Source organism: Vigna umbellata, chromosome 10, assembly GCF_029865625.1.
Source record: "Vigna umbellata cultivar VRB3 chromosome 10, Vumbellata_1.0, whole genome shotgun sequence".
Taxonomy (NCBI): Eukaryota; Viridiplantae; Streptophyta; class Magnoliopsida; order Fabales; family Fabaceae; genus Vigna; species Vigna umbellata.
This window is the reverse complement of record NC_142174.1, coordinates 13,640,022-13,662,324: the sequence shown is the minus strand read 5'-3', so window position 1 is coordinate 13,662,324 and position 22,303 is coordinate 13,640,022. Positions and strand designations below refer to the sequence as shown.

Genomic DNA, 22,303 nt, shown 5'->3' with positions numbered 1-22,303 from the left:
TCAAAGGGGCATGTAGCAGTGATGAAGTAAGCAACGTCATTTTTCCACCATCCTACATTATTTTCGTCGTCAAATGTCACCACATAGTCGCTTCACCACAACTACTACTTCTTCATTCTTCTTTTTTCTTTTCCTTCCACGTGAACTCCACAACCTTCACTTTGCTTTCATTTCAAAATCCCGCAAGAAAATCGTTTAAGTTGTTTTTTATATATTTTTATTTGTAAGGCTAATGTAACTAACTTTTGTTGAGGTTTTTCACATTATCTCAGAAAATTTATGTGGCTTCCAATTTTAACTTGTTTTGTATTCCCAAGTTCATGAAAAATTTTAATTTTTTATAAATATGTTTTTAATATTTTTTTTTGTATATTTACGTTAAAGTATTTTCTTTTATGTTTGATGTACTTTTTTGTATTTTTTGTATATGTTAAATTAGTATTTAACACATTTACTTGTTGTAAAGATAACTTATTCTTATATTTAAATTTTTGCATATTATGGGTATGATAAATATAATGTATTGTTTCTATGCTAGTTTTGTAATATTTTATACATGTATAATATGTAAAAAGAAATTAAAAAAAAAAAATATTATATAAAAAACACTTTCATTAGGTTTGGTTATAATCATAACTCAAATATAGAGTGATATTTAGTTTCAATTCTTGAAAAACCGAAATCTAATATCCTTTCTAATTAAAAATATTATTTAATTTTAAGGATATTTTACATCAATTCTTCCGATGTCAAATACCTTATTTTGTCTTTGTTCTTGTAAGAATTGATATGAAATAGTCTTAAAATCAAAAATAATTTGTTTCGGTTATTATTTGAACCGAAGACTAATCCACATTTTGTTATATTTGTTATTATTTATTTATAGTTGCATATTTCAATTCCAAGATAATTGAAGCATAATAGATACCTTAATGATTCGTTTGATAAATTAATGAACACAAAAAGTCAATATTTTTTCACCTTGCTTAGATATGTTTCAATTATAAAACCGAAATTCAATATTTAAAATAATTGGTGTCAAAACTCTTTTAGTACCGTAATAATAAACTTCATAAAACATTAACAAACTATACTTATTATAAAAAAATATAAATAAATTTACAAAAATAAAATATTAAACCACTTATTATAAATAGAAATTAATTTAACTTACTTATTTTCATTAAGGAAATAATGAAAGACTTTACAACACAGAATATATATAAGTAAATTATAACAAATTAACCTAAGTGTTCTTTTTTCCTTTTCGCACTTTTGTGTATATTTGTCTTTTAACTCCTAGTCTTACCATCTCATATAAGTTATTGCCACTATTAAAAAAACTATGAAATTGATAATATATTAGATTTTAAGTAGTTTAACTGTCCTTTCTCATTTTTGTATTAGATATCAACTACGTAGTATTTTTGTTTTGTTTAGTTGTATGATTTGTGAGATAATGGTTATTTATTTTTAGTGAATATAGTTTGATTCCATGTTTTTATAATTTTTATTGTAGTATAGAGAGCAGTATTTCAATTTATCAAATTCTATTCACATTAAAACTTATAAAAATCAACTAATTACGTCCGTAAAAAATTAAACAGTTTATTTTCTTTCTTTTTTTAGTAATATTCATCTCAATATAATACCGGTTGAAGACTTCTTTTATGTTTTAAATTAATATTTATTTTACAGGAAGAAAAAATAATACATAATAATTTATTTTATTTTCAATTAAAAATATTATAATAATGTTAATATTTCCACATAAAGTCATATATTAAGTGAATTTTGAAATCCCATATATTGAATATCTAAAACTCATCTATTTTATCATCATGAAAAATTATTAAAATAAAATAAAATAATACAAAATTTTAGAATTTCTCAAATTGTTGTGAATGATAAAAAAAGTAACTTAGATACAAAGAAAGTAAACTAACTTGTATTATTAACTAATGCTGTGAATGGTAAAAAAAAGTTACTTAGATACGAAGAAAGTAAAGAAACTTGTATATTAACTAAGATCAATATTGTTGTGAGATAACCATATTCTAATTTAAAAAATAAATTATACTATTTTGATGAAAAAGTCAAATTAATTTTTTATTGTTATATGCGTTCCTTTTTATTATCTTTTGGCAAAGCAAACTAAGTGGTGATGTACACTGTCACGCTGTATAAATACATTTATATAATATAACATAATAGAGGTTAGTTCGTCATAAATAAATTTAAATTTAAATATGAAAACAATATTCAATTATTTTTTATTAATGATTATATATATTAAATAAAATACCATTATTAAAAATCGAAATTATTTTGGTTGTATTCTTTTACACTTTGCATTTCTTGTAGTTAATGTCGTTGTCATTAGTTATTATCACAAAAGAAATTAAATATTAGGGAATATTTCTTTATATAAATCAGAGGGAGGAACCATTTGACATGACCCCTATGCATGCATGATGTATACATTATATAGATTTAATTCTTGTTGATTGAATATTCTTGTGCAAGTAGAAAGTTGTATATTATCAGTTTTTCAGCTTTATTATATGAATTGAGGATCATTTCTGCCTCTGTTTTACTTCAATTCGTCACCTACACGGTGTGGAAGAAAAGTTTGGACATGGGAATCAAATAATTTTAACTTTATAGAAACGGTTTCAAATAACCAGCAAACCACAATAAGACAATATGTCAAATTTGCAGGAAATGGTGAAGTTTTGCTCAACCTTTTTCCGGACAAAGATGGCATAAAATATTCAATAAATTTCAATCACACAGAGTAGAGAGTGTTTTTTTTTTCTAAAATTAAAAAAAAGAAATTCTTCAGAGTGATAGAGTCAGACACTTCTAAAATATTAAAATTAAAGGGGTTTCTATACTTATTTTATTATTTTAATTTTTGGTATTAAAATGAGAAAAAAAATTATATTTGTGCTTGTTATATTTTTGATTTTATCGATAAAATCTGCCCTACAATGAAATTATGTTTTTATAAGTTTTAATCAAATGGACAAAGCGTGTTCAAAAAATGTGTCACTATCGTTCTTGTTACTCAAGTTAGAATTAAGAGATTGTTTATGTAGAAAAAACAAATTAATAAAAAGAAGAGAAGAAAGAAGGGAGACAGATGTAACTCAAGCAATTAAATAAAAGAGCATCTGACCTATATTAAACTTTAAATCCTTATTATTTTAGTAAACATTGTACCCTATTTCTTAACCAATAAGTTAAAAATTATAACATACTTAAAATATTAAATATTAATACTTAAATGCTTCCTCGACTTATCTACTAGATGTTGACATGTTAATATTATATAAGAGTTAAAAAAATAATGATGGCAGTGATTTTTTAGAGAGAGGATCAATCATTTAAATAGAAAATAAACTAATATTAACAATTCTTTAGTGTTTTTATTTTGAAATAAATTGTTTCTTATTTTATATTAAAATAATACAAATAATAAATTTTGTATATAAATAAAAATATAGTTATAATTTTATACTAAAACTTATGATTGTACTCAGCATTATGCCATCGTTTTTTTCTAAATGTATCATCTGTAATGGTACGCATATCTTACTAGGTAGAAAATTACACTAATTTAAATATATATATATATATATCTGCAAATTCAAACCCATTTTAAGAATGACTTATATTATTAGCATCTCTTAGTAGGTATAAAGACCTTCATTCCTTCATATTTTATAAAATAGGGTCATTTTATCTTCTCTAGATATAATATCTATAATACTTTCATATCGATATGTATTATTATCTAAAAGCATAAATATACATTATAGAGAATTGAGTCATGCCTTTGAAATCTATGAAATTACATATTAACATTATTAAAGTAAATATAAATATTAAGAATAGTCTTTTCTAGGTAAGAAATTACCTGTGAGCGAAACTTCAGAAATTATAAACATAAGTTAGGGTGGTTGTAGAATTTTGTTCACTAACTCAATGAAAAAAAAGCAAATTAATTAAATTTAATACTTATAACAATATTTTAATTAATATATAAACTTTTTGTTTATTATAATACAACTACTTTAAGAAAATAGAGGAAAAAATATTAAAAAAAGTTCCCTTAGATTCTTATCACATCCCTTCTAATGTGGCAGTTGCGTCATACAAGAATAAAACTAATAGAAAATGATTGAGTCATTAATTATTAATTAAAACCCAAAACTATGGTAACGTATTAACTTCTTTCATTACTAATGATGATTAAGGTGGTTTTCAAAATAAACCTTTTGGTTTGCACTACCTTAAATATGCCAAATTGGTGCATTAAACAATAGGACACGTACATAAATGTCAATCAAACACGGTTTAGCCTTAGTCAAGTCCTTTTTTTCATTATAGAATTTGCCTTATATTTATATTTTTTCGAGGTGTTCTAATGAAATATTATTTAATTTAAAAAATCATTTTTAATTAAAAAAATTTATATTTATTGAAAGGAATAAATTATGTTAATAGAATTGTTTAAGAATATAATATACTTATTTTTATCATATTTTTTTTCAATAATGATAGGATTGATCATTTTAAAATTAAAAGCTATCTTGTGAATTGTTAAGATAAGAATAGTTATGCTAGATGCTCTCATCGTATATATTGGGAATAATGTTAAGAGTATAGTTAAAAAATATTAAATAGGTCACAACAAAATAGATATTTTTATTATAATTATATCACTATTGCATTAACATCTTTGAGACAATTAATTTATTATCACTATTGCATTAACATCTTTGAGACAATTAATTTATTATCACTATTGCATTTACAATGCAAATATTTGTAATGTATTTTTTTTTATCTTGTCTCATGGTAATAACACTAACGATATTTATTAACATATTATCTGCAAATGAATAAAATAATCTTAAGAAGGATTTTTTGAAAGCATGACATCTAATGTTGTAAATAGATTTTTTTTGTCATGTACCATGTTATAATGATGTTGATTTTATTAGTATTATTTTTTTGCATAATTAATTAAAAGTGAATTTTTAATCATTACTTTAGGACACGACATCTTCTAATCTTGTGGCAGTATGTACGAGCCTCCCATAGGAGTAGTGAAAATTTTGGCTCATAGGCTTTAATCAGTGGTATGATAAAAGTAAGGAGAATCTTTGCTGCTCACGAGCAAAGAAATCCTAGCAGTCGGTTCAGCGACAATGATATCAACGGCCACGATCGTGTTCAGAAAATCAACTAACAGCAGAGCAGTGTAAGAGGAATCGATTTTGCAGTTCAATGGTCACTGCGACAATACATAAATAAACAAAAATAAATTAGAATTTAATTCTATTAATAATTAAACAATATATAAGAAAATCATAATATTTAGTATATTAAAATTACAATTTTATTTACCATGATTACGTCATATAATATGTGTAGAAAAGGAAGAGATCACGTACTGATATGTCGCTTTTGAATTTTACAATTTAAAACATAAATTTTAAAAAATATATATTAAATTCAATTTCATCGAAAAAGTTGATGGAAAATACAAACTAAATAGGTTGCTGGTTGGGGTTTCACTATAGTTTGGTAGAAAGGGAATACAACATTGATATTATCGCTGGCATCCTATGGATGCAAACAGTTCACAACATTCCACACACACTAATGTGTATGTACCGTAGGTTAAAATATACGTATAATTCAAGGTATATAAGAATTTTTCTCGTGTTTAATTTGAAAAAACAAAATAAAAAGATGAAAATAAAAATAAACATTTTATTGTTGATGAATAAAAATGTCTTAGAATACATGATCAAATTATCTGATGCAAAATAAAGAGATAAATAAAAAAAACAGATGGAAAATAAATACAACTGATTTTATATTTTAAAAATATTTTTAATGTTTTCTATAAATTAAAAAAATAAAACAGGTATGTTCTTCTATGTAATGCATACATAGTAAGGAAAGTGAGAGTATGTAGTAGTATTAAAGGTAATGATTACAAATGGGGTCATGATGGCAACGCATCCTTCCGTATAAAATAAATGATTAAAAATTAAATTAAGAACATCACCACAATACTGCGCAGTCATAGCCGCCACTTATTCGTCCCATTGCCTTTTCTCCTGCCTCTGGCAATCAATATTATTCATTCATTTCCGTCATTATTATTGCTACTCATAAAGAAGAAAATTAAAAATGTTAAGTCCAAAAACAGAAGAAAAAAAAGTCTCCCCAATATAGAAAAAACAATAGATGGAGGAAGGAAGAATAGATAAAGACATATTCCAAATTATTTTAAAGTTATAGTATATATAATTGAATAATAGGAAATGAAAGCAAAAGGAAGTGGTAGATTCTAGAGAGAGAAACTAAAAAATAATCATGTATTGAAAATGAACAAAACCAAGAAAAATATAAACTAACAGAGAAGAACTCAAAAGTTCAGTATTTAAAGGCCACAAGAGTTGTACCTGGCAACTGCGGAGGAATAATAGAAGCTGAAATATCTAAATAAACAGCCCCTTCTCTTCTCTTTCTTTTTTTTATTTATTGACTTTCCAAATTCATTCATACCTATACAAATCATTTTTCAGCCTCTGTTTGGGTTCTCAAATTTCGAACTTGGTAGTTTAGGTTTTTTGCTTATGGCACAGTGTAACTATTAATCAGTCTTGAAAAAGCTGCAATTTCCTCACTCTCAGACTCCTCTATAAAACTCTATCCTTCCCTTGCTATAGTTCTTCGCACTTCCTTCTGCCGTCTATCTCTTCTATCTTATTTCTCACCACCACAGGAATATCCTACCTTTCTTCTGATGGATGAAGAGTTAAAACCTATGCTGTCTGTGAGAGAGTTCGATCCTGATCGAGATAGAGAGAGAGTAGAAGCTGTTGAAAGGATATGCGAAGTTGGACCCAGTGGCAAGCTTTCTCTCTTCACGGACATGCTCGGTGACCCAATTTGCAGGGTTCGCCATTCGCCTGCTTTTCTCATGCTGGTATATATCAACTGACCAACTTCAATCAATGTATCTACACAGACACTTTTCTCACCAACTCAATGAGAGACGATTATGCTACTGTAAAGTTTCAACGAGATAATAAGATGTTCTGTGTACATAATTATTTTCTCATGTGGATCAACAGGTGGCGGAGATTGGTGAAGAGGTAGTAGGAATGATAAGAGGATGCATAAAAACGGTGACATGCGGAAAAAGACTATCCAGGAACGGAAAACACAATGCCAATAACACTAAGCATGTTCCGGTGTACACTAAAGTCGCCTACATACTAGGCCTTCGCGTTTCGCCCAATCAACGGTAAGAATAAATTAGATAGATGATTGTGTTAATGATATACTGATGAAGATGTTGATGAGATGTTAATTGATTATTTGCTTGTGCTGTGATGATGCAGGAGAATGGGAATAGGGTTGAAGCTGGTGCACAGGATGGAGGCGTGGTTCAGGGATAATGGTGCCGAGTATTCCTACATGGCAACGGAAAACGACAATTTAGCTTCCGTTAAACTCTTCACCGACAAATGCGGGTATTCAAAGTTCCGTACCCCGTCCATTCTTGTCAACCCCGTTTTCGCCCACAGAGCAAGGGTGTCCCCCAAGGTCACAATCATTAGCCTTTCCCCTTCCGACGCGGAGGTTCTCTACCGTCGCCGTTTCGCCACGACGGAGTTCTTCCCGCGCGACATTGACTCCGTCCTGAAGAACAAGCTGAGTCTGGGGACGTTTCTGGCGGTCCCGGGCGGGTCCTACAGTGCCGAGACATGGCCTGGGCCAGATCTTTTCCTGTCGGACCCACCCAAGTCGTGGGCCTTGGTGAGCGTGTGGAACTCTAAGGAGGTGTTCACGCTCGAGGTGCGAGGCGCGTCGCGCGTGAAGCGCACGCTCGCGAAGACGACGAGGGTGGTGGACCGGGCCCTGCCGTGGCTGCGGGTACCGTCGATCCCAGACTTGTTCAGGCCATTCGGGTTTCACTTCATGTACGGGCTTGGAGGTGAAGGCCCAGATGCAGCGAAGATGGTGAAGGCCCTCTGTGGGTTCGCTCACAACCTCGCGATGGAAAAAGGTTGCAGGGTGGTGGCCACGGAAGTATCACCAAACGAGCCCTTACGGTCCGGTATACCCCACTGGAAGATGCTGTCTTGTGACGAAGATTTATGGTGTATGAAGCGGTTGGGTGAAGATTACAGTGACGGTTCCGTTGGTGACTGGACCAAATCTCAACCCGGAATGTCCATTTTTGTTGACCCGAGAGAGGTCTAACGAGTCAACGTCCATCTCCACTTTTTGGTTCTCTTGTCTTTTTTTCTCTTTTGGTTTCCTCCTATTTCCTTTTCTCTCTCCTTTTGTGCATACTTTCTCAAACTATATTATCTAGTTAGGGTAACGAGTTGGGGGTGGAAATGCAGATAGTTGAGGTATATGTGATTTTATTGTCGTTTTTGCTATGTTGAAGGAATATCCTTGTAAGTTATATCCACCATATCCCTTCACCTTTTGTTGTTACGAATTAGCTTTTTCTTAGGACCCTTTTAGTTTCCGCTCTTATTTACCTATCCTCTTTAGCAATTTGGACTTTGCTTCTTTTTTTTATTGTTTTTTATAATATAGTTATTTTACTAAATATAAGTATCGGAATCTATGACTATGCTACGCTTTTATATCAATAATGGGATATGGCTTTTGAGAGAGGGGGATATGAACTCGTGGGTGAATCCCAATATACTTTTTTGTTTGGACATGTCTTGTTTCTAATCTTTTCTTAAAGAACCTTTTTGACGCCAATGTCTTCTGTCCTTTGATAATATGCCCGCAGCTCAGGATCTTATCTTTGCCTAACTTTATTTGATTATTGAGTTCCTCGCATATTTCTTAGATAAATTGTAGTTGCAGGATGCATTTGCATAATTTTTTTATGCAAACAGATTACAACAGAACAAAGAATGTGAGATAAGATTATAAGTGTGATACGATAAAAACCCTGTTATTTAAATTTAAAGAATATAATATACATTTATGTCTTAATGGTGCTAGTACGAGTCAAAAGCTCCCAATTGTAAGCACACCCATGAAATTTATTTAGGCCTCATTATATTCGCAGTTTTTCTTAACTTTTTTCTCTTATTCACTCAATAGCGATGGCTTTTATTCTCCCCATAAAAATTTATTTCTAAACTACTTTGTCCTTTTTTTTTATTTAACTTCCTTTCTCTCTGATGATTATTTTTTCATCGAAGGATTAAAATGGAATTTTTAAAGTGAGAAAACGTCTAAAAAAGATAGAGAGTAAGAATAAAAGACAGTTAAGATGATTAAATATGTTGTATTAAAACGGTCAACATATATTTGACACCGTTTTGTATGGTAATTTGATTAGTATTTATGTTAATGGAATGTATAATGTCAGAGTGTTGTAATGGTTTTTTGTTTGTGTTATTTAGTAATGTTTGTGTGGGGAAGAAGTAAAGTGTGGAAGGCATGAAAGTAATGGGGAGAGGTGATGATGAGGTGGCGGATGGAGAGTGAAGAGTGTGTGTGGCCTTAGGATTGCACTAAAGTGATGAGTACTAACTTGTTGGAAGTGTGGGACTTAGTGGTGTTATCTTTTCTTTGTGATTCATTTTCCTTCTAATCATAGTATCTTTTTGGGGTTTGCCACCCCCATTCATAATATCCTTCACCCCCATCTTTTTTGGGTGATGGACATGCCATTCATTTTCTTTGACACATGACTCCTCGTTCCAAAAGAGATAGCTACAAAACTGTACCTGCGGTCTGGAAAGGATAACTTAGTCATTTTGCAAGTCAATCGAACTACATGGAGTTGACCACGTACCTAGCATTACCTAATTCCTTCAAAAGTATCGTAGTGCTATCAACTTTGCTCTTATCCTTCACTCACTCCTTGTCGTTTTCCATATATGTCTTTCCCCATTCAAGGATATTTCATTCTTCAAAAAACTCTAATTAACTTTCTAAGTTAAATGTATATTAGTAGTGTTTTGTTTACGGGATTGATGTAATTTGTTTATTATATTTTGGATGTTTGTTTTCATTATTGTTTGTTTTAAAATTTTGTTTGGTCTAAAATTACTTATAAAAGACAATATGACTGAAAATTAATAAAAAAGTTGTTTTGAAAATTATGTATATTGAAAATATAATCAAATATATTTTCACTTCAAATTAGTATGTATAGATTTTAAAATAACTTTGAATTATCAACTGTCTAACATGATTCGATTGATATTAATTATGTTTTGTCCTAAATGAATCATTATCAGAACTAATTATTTTTTAAAATGACCGAATGGTTACAATTGTTCGTCTCGAATATGATTATCATAATCACTCTTATTATTTTGATTATATAAATTATTCAATTTAATATAATTAACTTTTAAAATAAAAACATTTTTTTTTCAAATTTAAATATAACATTTTCATCCTATTTTACGAACTAGATAAATTGTACTCTTTACTTTATTTTATTATGTTGAATTTGAGCAGTACAAAATATGTTATCTTGTTAACTCGATGGAGTAACATGATGGGTTAAAAAAATCAATTTAAAAAGAATTGAATCAATTTCATCTAATCCACATCCAACGGCTTAACCACGTTAAATGGAATTTAAAAAAAAAATTGTAAACTATTGGGTTTATTTTACTATGTTATTGTTATATGTTTACTTTTATAACATATGGAATAAATATAAATAGATTAATAAATTGGTTATACCATAAAAGAAATTGCAGGTTTTATACTAGATACAAATTAATTTATATTCTATTAGTAAATTATTCTACAAATTGGTTTTCTAAAAATAAGTTAAATTTAATTTCACTTTTTAACATGATAAGAAAGTCTGTTTTATTGGATTGGTATTAGATAACTTACAAATATAGAAGTGATAAGAGTGTTAATTATACATTATAAGTAAAAACAACTATCACCTTATAAACATGTAAGTTTATGATAATAAATTAACCTCAAAATTCCTTTTTAATAAGGGATTTAATAAAAAAAATTGAATCAAATTATCAGTTCATTTTTCATCATTAATCTATTGACTCAACAATAAATAAGTCATTAGACAAACTTATTTATAACTAGTCATATATTCATTTTATTCTACACGTTTAAGTTTTTTCACTGTCACGCATTACAAAAAAGTTAAAAACATATTTTATCATTGTTATTTGCATGAATACGTTACTGCACTCTCACACTGATTTTTTTTTTTCATAATAAAATTTTAAATGGACGACTTGCTCCAACTTAATTTTAAGAAAAAAAATATTTATATATTTTTTTTACCAAAAATTCTTTTTTTTATTGTAAACTCCACATTTAATAAGCACCCATGTGTTCTCTATACAAGTTAGTTGGTATATTGCTGGCAAAAATAGATAATTGAACTGACAATGATTTTCAATTTTTTTTTCGTATTATGATATTTTGATCGTTGAATTCAAGAGCAGGGTCATGTATTTCTCTTTCTTTAGGGAAAACGTGATTATCTCCTGTGCTATACTCGTTTTTTTTTTGCCTAAACAAACAGTTGAGTGTAATATTTAATAAAAAGTAAAAAAAGTTATAAAATAATTATATAGAATAAGAAAATTGTTAACATACCATAATCATTAATTTATATATAAAACAAACATAATTTGCAATGGTTGAAAGTCTTAGAAATAAAATTAGTTTAGAGTATATAGGTAAATATAAATTTTAACTTGTAAATTGATTTTGTAAATTTGAATTAAGTTTAAAATCTAATTTTTAATAACCTTCTCGTTCTCAAAATTAGGTTTATGATCATACGTGCATGTAGTTGTTTATGTGACTAAATTCATATTTTCAAACATAATAACATTTGTCCTTTTGTGAGGAGCCTATCGAGAATAGGGGTTCGAAAATTCCGTAAAAATCCAAGGGATACCTTCAACGAATGTAGCACGCGGAAACACCCTAGTCAAGAATGTTAGTGTGAACATTCATAAGAGTAAAATATTGTTAACAATAAAAAAATACAGAGAAAAAGAAAACACATTCAACTTCAACAACAATTATTTACATAATTGAGAAGTTGGTTGCGTTCGTTTACCTTCTGATTATTTAATGACTCAAAATAAATAATACTGAATAGAGTTTGTTTAACTTTCACACCTCATATTTTGTTTTAAATATTACATTTATCTTAGAATAGTTTCCAATCACATGTCTTTTCTCATGCAATATATATGTCAGTGTCAAAATAGTCAACTTGATCTACTACGAGTTTGAACCGAGATAGATTTAAAAAAAATGTAATTTTTTTATACGAATTACTTTTTAACCTGACTGACTTAGAAACCGCTCACCTAGGTCAAATCCGTGTGAGCTGAGTTGGCTTATCAATGCATAATTTAATGACTCAAAATAAACAATAGTGAATAGAATTTGCTTAACTTTCACACCTCATATTTTATTTTAAATATTACATTTATCTTGAATAGTTTCTAATCACATGTCTTCTCTTATGCAATATATATAATAGTCGTGTCAAAATTTCTTCTAACCCGCGAGCCAACTCAACCTACTACAAGTTTGAGTCGGATTGTGTTTGAAAAAAAAATGTAATTTTTTTATGCGGGTTACTTTTCAACCCGACTCACTTAGAAACTGGCTCACCTAGGTTGAACTCGTTGGCTCACCAATTCACCTAATTTAACTTAATTATTTATTATTTTATGTTTCAGTATTATTAGTTAAAATTTTTTAATTATATCGTAGATGGGGATAAAAAAAAATGTTTCAAAGAGAAAAATATTATAGATTTATCTATTCAAGAGATATTATAAATGATAAGTGATACAAAAATTATGAATATTAAAAACTTATTTGTTCGTATTTTGTGTTTGTTTTTGGATTATGCTTAGATTATATAATATTTTTTTTATTTTGAATTGTCTTTGGAGTTTAACATCATTTTAGAGTGAAATTTATTTAGATTTGAATTAAAAAAATTATAATTTTTTTTATTTTAAAAAATTTATAATTAAGTGAGTTAATGAGTAGTGAGCCAACACGTTTAACCCACTAACTTGTGATAACTCGGACCGAATTCGAATTTTTTCAGTTTACTAATAAATGAGCCGAGTTAGATTGATTAACTAAATAATTGTAGAATAGATGAAATATACTATTAGTAAAAATCTCTCGTTAATCTATTACTCAATTATTTGTGACATTCGCAAATAAAAAACATAAACATTAGGTACTCCCGCCACTGAATGCATACAAAGGTTCCGATTTTTAAATTGTGAAGTGATAGATAGATTCAAAGGCTACCTGTAATTGTAATTATCTGAAACATTAAAATAAGCAGAAAAAAAGATTAGCAATGATATAAAAAGAAGAAGGAAGGAGAAACATGCACGAGTGAAGTGAAGTGAAGTGATCACGGATCAGTGTCTTCCGCGTCTTAAGCCCGAAAGAATAAAAGTAATGATTTGACTAACTAATCTCTTAAACAAATTAGTCTTGATTAATTAGGTCAATAAAACGACCTAAGTTTAATTAATTATATTCTGCAAGCAAACTGCGTAAATTATTATTGGTATTAGTCAATTATGCGAATGGAACATGCCGACTTTTGCCTAATGGTCACTAATTAAACATAATTTAGGTGTAGAAGCTCGTTTCTCGAGTCAGAATTTTCTATTTTAGAGCTTCATAAGACAGACCATGGATACTTCGACGGATCAGGTCAAAGACACAAAAGTGATTCCCAGTTTGCCAAGAAAAGAGAGAGACGTAGAAGATTGAAACGTTTTTCTTTTCCACTATAGAATTTAAAAAAGCTCGATTATAAGCTACTCACCGTGCCTGTTTTCCATTTTCTTTTCCCCCATCTTAGTTTAATGGACCAATTCACTGGTTTGGATTTAAGCACAAAATGACAAATGGTTTGTTATAAAGTTGAAGTCAAGATTGGACGCTAGTATTTTTTTTTATAGCCTCAGTATTTAACAATTCTCATTTTATGCTTAAATTTGAAATATATGATAACTATGTTATTTTAATCAAATAACTAAGTTATTTAGATCAATTCAATGTTAATTGGATTAATGAACTAACAAATCATTTAAAAAATTGAATTAGATTTAAAATTCACTCTTTAACATAATATTAAAACTATAAATTAAATTTTATTCTCACAAAATATGTTTATTGTTCCATTCATATTCATATTGAGTTGTTATCAAATCATCCATTAATATTTTAATTCACATTTATACATGTCAATATGAGAAATTTATTGAAATATTACATTAATTAAAAATAAAACTAATAGTAGTTATTATGATAATTTATAGGTTTGATTGAACAAAAGCATTCATAGAAAGGTAAACTTGTTATACATGAATTTTCCGTTAACTTTGTGTAGATTCGTTTAGCCATTTTCAAGTCAAGGACTAGTGTAAAACTTATCTGTTAAATAGCACTACGTATCATTTGTGAAGTGGCTCTATTTTTACTTTTTTTGATGTCTAAATTAAGGAGAGATCGGACAAAGGTGGCAACTGCTGTCGGAAAGATAATGTCACAATTATGTACTAATTGAATGAGATTACATAAAAATTTATTTGTTTGACACCACATGAACAGAAGGAAGTCAAAGAGGGGAAAAGTGTATATTTAATTTGATTGATAAACTCCATGCTTCTTATTATGGTAAAAAAAAAAGGCTTGTTTATAGGAGAAATAAAGTGTCAAATTAAATGAAAAGGAAAAAATGTATATCCTAAAAAAATTTGTAAGTTAGCTTACTATTTTAAATAGCATTCTTACGTCACACAAAAATGTTTTCTTTTTATAAACTCAAAACAAAGCAAAAGAAAACATAAACCATTTTTCTCCTTTTTTTTTAATATTTTTAGCCTATTTAAATGAACAAAATATTCTATTTCTCCTAATTGTATTTTCTGCTGTTTCAACATATCCAGAAGAAAACAGTTCTATGTCAGTCCAGATTTGTAACAAAGGGGTTAAAAGAGTATTACTAGAATAAATATTTCTCTTATTCAATATTAACCAGAGTGCATAGTACTAAAATTGAAAAGGAGTACTACGTTAACGAATAGAACCTTTTGGACGCAAAATTATTGTGATGAGGTTGAAAGAAGGAAGTGTTGCTCCCTCCACCACCACTCCTTCCTTCCTCTACCATTCCATTCATGTTTTACTCCTCTTTTTTATTTTTTCATTCCTATTTTACCTTTAGTAAAATTTTAGGGTTAATATTTTTTAACCTTTACCCACTCCAATCTTATACATGTATGTCGCGGCAACTCTTCTTCCTTTTTATTGTTCGTCCCCTCATTGTTTCATTGTACTCTTCTTTCTCGTTTTCACGTTTCACTTCTTCCTCTCATTCTTTAATTGTGATAGGACTTTCATTAGCTGGTGTGTTTCGTGAAAGATTGCAAGTGATGGTGGAAGCAATTGATCAACCGTGCCAAGATCGGTGTGTGGTGGTGGTGGTGCTTGAAGGATTCGTTGTGAAGGTGCATAATAAACCCTAAAAAAATAAACGTATAATCTTTAAACGGATGTGAGCATCCCTGAGCGGATGTCAACAACCGTTTAAGGAAAAACAAATGTCGATATTCGTTTGTCTTAAATGAATGTTGACATCCGTTGACGGATGCTCACATCCGTTTAAAGTTACATGTTTATTTTCCAATTTATTTTTTATATTAATTTTGGAGATATTTTAATAATATAATTTATGTTTTGATGTATTATTTTTAATATATTTTTGATGTATTTTAATAACGTATTTTTGAAGATCTTTATTGTTATTAGTTTTATTTATATTTTTTTGTATTTTGCAGTTATATATAATTAGTTTTTTTTTTTAATGTTTTTGTATAATATATATTTTTTATATATGGTTTTTGTATTCTTTAATAAATTTATAATTATATAAAAATTATTTATTAGTTTAATTATATGAAATATATAATTTTATTATATTAATATTTTTGTAATTAAAACAAACAGATGTGGTTGAATTGCGGGGTGGGAATCTGAAAAGAGAGAGAAGGACGGTTGGGAGGTGAGACTGAGTGAAAAGTAAAAGTGGACAAAAAGATAGGGATTGAGTTTAAAGTAAATAAATAGGGTTAAAAGTAAAAAACGTTATTTTTATAATTAAATTTTTTTTTCAGAAGATTAGGGAGGTGGAGGGAGAAGTGGTGGTGGTGGAGGGAGCAACACCCGAGAAGGAACTAGGCCTGTAACAACATAAAGGCCCAACATGATCTTGTGATTGGGCTTAGCTAGGTCTAATTAAGGAGGGGGCTTCTTCATGCACCCCATAATTATTTTCATCCTGCACCTCTAGATTTTGAATTGATTCATATTTTGCTCCCTCCAAATTATATACTAATAAATGAATAAAACTGTCATCTTCTTCCTCCCTCCCCAAAACTCAAACTATTCTTCCTGCATATTAATCCTTTTTGGGTTTGATACTAAAGAACCAAGCATCCGCCGAATCCATGCTTAGCTTTGGTGATGGACTACCCAACAAAGTGTCATGCAATTTCATTGATTGAATCGAGATAATATTTTATTTTGAAGTAGTAAACAGTAGCGATGGATTCTCTAATGTGATGATTTGAGTTCTCCTATAAAGGAACCAAATTACATAATTTGGGCAACGTTTTTGTGCATTGAAATGGGCAATCCAGTTTGAGTCACCGGATCCGGAAGAACTAATCGGATTACCAAATGTGAAGGATGTGAACCGAATCAATCAATCCAGTTACCTTTTATCGCAATTGTACACCCGATTGTCCAGTTCATTAGCTACAACCCTCAAAAGATTACACTTTATTGATTGTTTTGGTTTATATCACATCTCCTAAATTTGATGATTCAGTTTGTCCTCTCAAATTAGGTAATCCAGTTTGTTATCCCGAATCCAATAAGTCAAACCGGAATGGACAATCTGATGCATAGAATGTTGACCCGATTTTAATCAGGTGCACAAAATGTTTCCTAAATTTTGTAATCGTGTTCATTATGCACAGGTTGGTTATTCTACAAAAGATTTATGCACTCTAGTGGATGTGCAATTATGCATAGAATTTTGTAGTTCTATTAGTTTGTACGCGGTTAAATTTTCATATTTGAGATGAAAGCTTATTCTTTAGGCTTTAATACTCACATGAAATAAATCAAAGCTTCAACATGGAATATTCTTTCATTTTAGTCAATGAAAGTGAAATGAGTTATACTAGACCTTTTTCAAATTATGAAGTATTTTCTACATGTGAAAGCTACTTGAGTGGGTGTGAGATATTGTTTTTCAACTTTGAGTTTGTTATTATTATGAGATATGAGATATCAATTGGTTTTGTAGGTGTCATTTATCAATAAAAAATGCTAAATGCATTAAAAACTTGATTGCATCAAGATGTGTCAAAAAAAGGTCACTTACCACATCAGAATCTTCTACACATCTACTTTAATGAATGAATTTATCACACTCTAACAAGATCATTAATTGATTAATTCAATTTTGTGTCATCTTAAAGATCATTTGGAAGTATATATTGCATTACACAATTGCTCTATTGTAGTGTCAAGAATAAGTAAATTTTTCATATGAAATTGACACTTATCGTATATCAAATGGTTCTATTTATGTATAAATAATCCCTTTTACTTTATAATCACCAGATAAGGTACTAAGAAGAAGAAAAATAGGAATTGGATGAATATTTATGATTTGCAACAATTTTTTGAAGAATTCAAAAATGATGTAATTGAGCCCAAAAATTCGCAATTGAACATCAATAAGGTGGCCAAGCAAAAATTTGGAAAGTTACTTTTGCAGGTAAGCCACAAGAAAATGATGTTGAACACTTAAAGGTGATGCATGACTGAAGCACAAGAAAGTGGTGCTCATCCACATAGGTTGTAGAGACAGAAAAAAAAATCCCTCCATGGAAGGAAACCTTTGTGACTGAGTTTAAAAGTTGGGCTTAGCACAGTCCAAAAAATTTTATGAATAAAGACCTCGTGTTCTCATTTTAGACATTGAGTAGAGGATTAAATATGTAGTGGTGGAGTAGAGATAGGTATGTAAAGCTAGAGAAATATTCTTATTGTAAATCTTATATGTAGATGATGTTGAAATTGTATAACAATATTCTATGGATAGTTGAACTTTCTCATGTTGAAGTTAGATGTAATCAATTTTAATTCTCTATACTCTTACTTCTTGAGTATTTATCTATTATCAATTGGTTTATGTCTCAGTTAAAAGGGATAATGACAATTTTCTTGTGCCATTATACTAGATTGAAGGTCATATTTATATTTCCTATACTAACAACACATGTTTTCCTTCAGGTTGCTTATTAGCTCTATCAAATCTCATAATAACATAAACAAACCCAAGCTGAAAAGCGATACCTTTCACTCACTTAAGTAAACCATCATGTATAGAAAATACCTAATAAGTTATAAAAGGCCTAGTATAATCTTCATCTTTCATGAAGTCTCTCAAGTCTAAAGAATAAGCTTCCGTCTCCAATATTAAAATTATAGCCACCTACAAACAACATAACACTAATACGACTACAAAATTCTCTACATAATTGCACATCCACGGGATTGCATGCAAAAATCATTTCTATAATAACCAATCCGTCCATAACGAATCATATCTAGGATAACAAACCAGATTACCTAATCAGGACAACAAACAAGGTCATCAAATTCGAGAGATGTGATATGAACCAGAGCAATCAATTCAGTGAAAGCTTTTAGGAATGTAGTTATGCATCTCAATTACTCCGAAACACTAAATTTATTTAAGAAAAAAAAATCCACACCAATAAAATAATATTTGTACTTTAAAATACAAAAGAAAATCATTTAGAATGAATAGACTAGGAAAGTAAAAATATTGTTTTATTGAGTGTTGGAAAGAGGTATAAAAATTGAGATGTACATAAATTTTTTTTGTCTAAATTAGTCTTGATCTTATGATTAAGAAAGAGAATAAAAGGTGCAGCTTGAGGTGCTTAGGTTTTACCCGAAATTACCCTTTCTTTCACCTATATCCTCTTCAAAACCTTTTAGATCTCTTCAAATACAAACAAGTGCGTTGAATACACACTGTGGCTGACCGTTGCTCCTTTTTCATCCTACTGTAACCCATCCATAATGCTTTTTAGGCAGAAGCATTTTCTTGAATTTTGTTTCACCTTCTTTCGGAAACACCAAAATATAAAACAAACTGTAAAAAGCTGCAGCAGGTGGGCCATGAAACCCAAAAAGTTGAGAGGACAACACTTAACACTGCCCCCCACATCTTTTAAATCACTCATCAGAACTGTATAATCAAACATTTTATCCTTTCAGTAAAATTTAAAAACCCTTCTTAAATGATAGCTACACAAAATTCATAAATGCGTTATAATGCTTAACCTTTTACAGAAAAAAGTAAAATCAAATGCTACAGAAGAAAAATCAAATTAAGGACTAAAACGTTCCACAAATATCAAACTACCTTGCACAAAATTTTCGATTGTATAACCCAAATCAAACACATAGTATAAAACTCAAATCATTCTAACCTGACTCCAATAGAATATTTTACACTTTATTATCAGTTTATAAGGAAAAATGGACATCTGAGTACAGCACTGCCCAATATTCAATCCAAATTACTCTTACATGAAATTCTAATAAAACTATAATGCTGACATACCTCGATTTTGTTTATGTGCTAGATGATTAGCGTAGTTCCGGCTTAGATTTTTGAGGAAAAAAAATTTTAGATGACAAAAGGAAAGACATTTCTGTCATACAGAGCAAGAAAAAAACATTGTAGATCAAAAAAGAAAAGACCCTTCGGACAAACAGAGCAAGGATGTTTGAATTGGGGAAGATAATCAACAATGACTGGATTCAAAACGACAAATTGTAATCCTGTTTTGAAAACTAACCATTCAAGATGTTCTATTTCCATACGCAAATTTCTAACTGATTTAAATGGTATGCAAGAAACAAAAATGTGTTGGTACATCTGATAAAATTTGTATTCTTACAGCTAAAACAACAAAAGACAATTCTAGTAGAAAATTGAAGGAAAAATAGACATATAGATCGGAAAAGTAATTCAGAACAGAACTACAACTTAGTTACTACATATATCCATAAACCATGGGAAAACAAACAACATGACGATTATGCTGGAACGTATCTAAGTTAGTCCTTGTTCTATTCCCAATATAGAAGCTGCCTAGGTCCATACATTATAAATAAACAGATTGCAAGGAAATCAAAAGCAATGTCACCTTAACATAAAATCCTCAACACTAACTGCAAGAAAAAGAAGGTCGCCAGCACCACTTTGATTTCGCTTAGCTAAGAATAAACCGACAGTGAAGAAAAACCTGCAAATCAATACCACTCTTTCATAATGAAGGGAACAAGAGAAGAAAACAATAGCACCAACCAAGCTAAAACAGATTTGAGAAAACAAAGACAATATGGACAATGCATGCTTACTTGGGTCAGCATTGATCAACATGGCAGTGCCTCCAAAGTTGCATGTTCCGCCATTTCTCTTGTGCTTCTGCCAGTAACTGTTGAAAGCATAGGAAGCGTGAGCAACCACAGTATCAGGATAATAGCAGTTTCCCTGTGGCGTAATCTCCATGCAATCAGCACCACCCTCTCCACAAGCATAATCCATAGCCTGTTGCAGGGTTTCTTCAGGAACACTGGGCTTAGCCACACACCACACCTTCTGGACAGGGAATATCTGGGGGTAAGGTGAGCCATTGTGTAGTGGATCACAAGGAGGGAGTGTGAAACCATGAGGTGAACTAGCTGGAACACCAAATGGTGGCTCTTCAGGGGCAAAAGCGGGAGAAAGAATTGGTGGGGGTGAAGAAACTACTTGTGCTAAAGGAGGCAAAGGTACATTGGAAGGGGTCATTGGTGCCTTGGCTATTTCTGGTGTTGGAGCTGGCCTTACTGGTAAAGAACCTATTGGGCTAAAATCAACAACTGAAAGCTTTCTTGCCGTGCTTTTTCTCCCTTTTGTAACAATGGCGATGACATTTATGTTGCCGAGACAGAAAAATCCAAGCTTTTTCAAGGACTCAAAGTGGGAAGACACCAAGCTCAAACTTTTATCAGAGAAATGGGAGAAGCCATTATGTGGGATCACAGAGTATGTGGAGTTTACCTCTTGGAGAAACTCTAATAGGGGTTTGACCATTTTCAAATCATTGTTAGAATAAACTCTGTTTAGAGACAAACACTCCAGAGTAAAAGCAACAGAAACTTTTATGTCTTTCTCCAAACCCCACCTCTTGAGTGAGTGGTAGACATTTTTCAGGGAAGACAGAACCTCAGAGAGGTGGTTGTGTTGGTGCTGTTGGCAGAAAGCAGTGGTTCCCACAACTATGGTGGTGATATTGGAGGCAGGGTAGTGTGCAAGAACGTTGTGTCTGAGCCATCTTTCAGCCAATAGAATACTGAAAGAGACCTCATTGAGGTCTTCAGCGCTCACTGAAACAGCCAAGGGAAGCTCATCAGCTTGTGATGAGGCTTGTAAAATGTCATCACTCGTCTCACATAGGTTTAGGAACTCAATGGATTCTTGACCAGTTACTGCAAATTTAAACCAACAAAAAACAAATATTAGATTCAGAAGAAGTAAAAAAAAACACTGCACAACATTCAAAGTTGAGAACTTTATGAAAACAAAACACATTACCAGTAAGACCCAGAAAACAAAGAAAGAAAATAGGACATAGCCACCCCATTTTCTTCAGAGCTTTTGTATGAAGCACACTTTTTAAACAAACTCGAACTTGCTGGGAAGTTCTCGGGCTCATGCACTTCTTATATTGGAAATGTGACCTTTTTTAATAGCGCAGAAGAACACTTAACTCGTGTTGCGATGTTTATGAGTTTCTCTTTCTCCACAATGCCTACATCTGCAGTTCCACATCCAAAGTTTGAACCATTTGGGGGAAAAATAGAAAATAAGACTCGTCGTGTAATAACAGTACGAGAAAATAAATAAATACACAAAAAGGACAAACATGCTAACAAATTCTTACAAAGAGAAATGGAGAAATAACATCAGTACACATAATTAATGGTCATGCAATATTGAGAATTAAAGAAAAAGTGACCAACTGAATATATATTTATAATGATAAATACCCAAAGGTAA

General features: G+C 30.3%; 2 protein-coding genes across 2 annotated transcripts; one reads left to right on the top strand and one right to left on the bottom strand.

The window, feature by feature from the left end:
* The first annotated feature begins 6,515 nt into the window (after window positions 1-6,515).
* Window positions 6,516-8,312, top strand: LOC148191963 (putative N-acetyltransferase HLS1). Its single transcript, XM_088100923.1, has 3 exons — window positions 6,516-7,015; window positions 7,164-7,336; window positions 7,434-8,312. Exons 1-3 carry the CDS (start codon window positions 6,833-6,835, stop codon window positions 8,296-8,298), a joined length of 1,221 nt encoding a protein of 406 aa, XP_087957049.1. The 5' UTR covers window positions 6,516-6,832; the 3' UTR covers window positions 8,299-8,312.
* Window positions 8,313-20,401: 12,089 nt separating this feature from the next.
* LOC148191962 (glucan endo-1,3-beta-glucosidase 13-like) lies at window positions 20,402-22,100 on the bottom strand. Its single transcript, XM_088099980.1, has 2 exons — window positions 21,839-22,100; window positions 20,402-21,732 (listed from the first exon to the last, which is right to left on the bottom strand). Exons 1-2 carry the CDS (start codon window positions 21,957-21,959, stop codon window positions 20,402-20,404), a joined length of 1,452 nt encoding a protein of 483 aa, XP_087956106.1. The 5' UTR covers window positions 21,960-22,100.
* Between the last annotated feature and the right edge of the window lie 203 nt (window positions 22,101-22,303).

Excerpts from the sequence above, each read along its gene's own strand:
- LOC148191963 (XM_088100923.1), top strand. The coding sequence starts at position 6,833 with ATGGATGAAGAGTTAAAACCTATGCTGTCTGTGAGAGAGTTCGATCCT. Across the intron at positions 7,016-7,163 it reads CGCCTGCTTTTCTCATGCTG|GTGGCGGAGATTGGTGAAGA; the intron begins GTATATATCAAC and ends GTGGATCAACAG. Across the intron at positions 7,337-7,433 it reads CGCGTTTCGCCCAATCAACG|GAGAATGGGAATAGGGTTGA; the intron begins GTAAGAATAAAT and ends GTGATGATGCAG.
- LOC148191962 (XM_088099980.1), bottom strand. The coding sequence starts at position 21,959 with ATGAGCCCGAGAACTTCCCAGCAAGTTCGAGTTTGTTTAAAAAGTGTG. Across the intron at positions 21,733-21,838 it reads TTGTTTTCTGGGTCTTACTG|TAACTGGTCAAGAATCCATT; the intron begins GTAATGTGTTTT and ends TTAAATTTGCAG.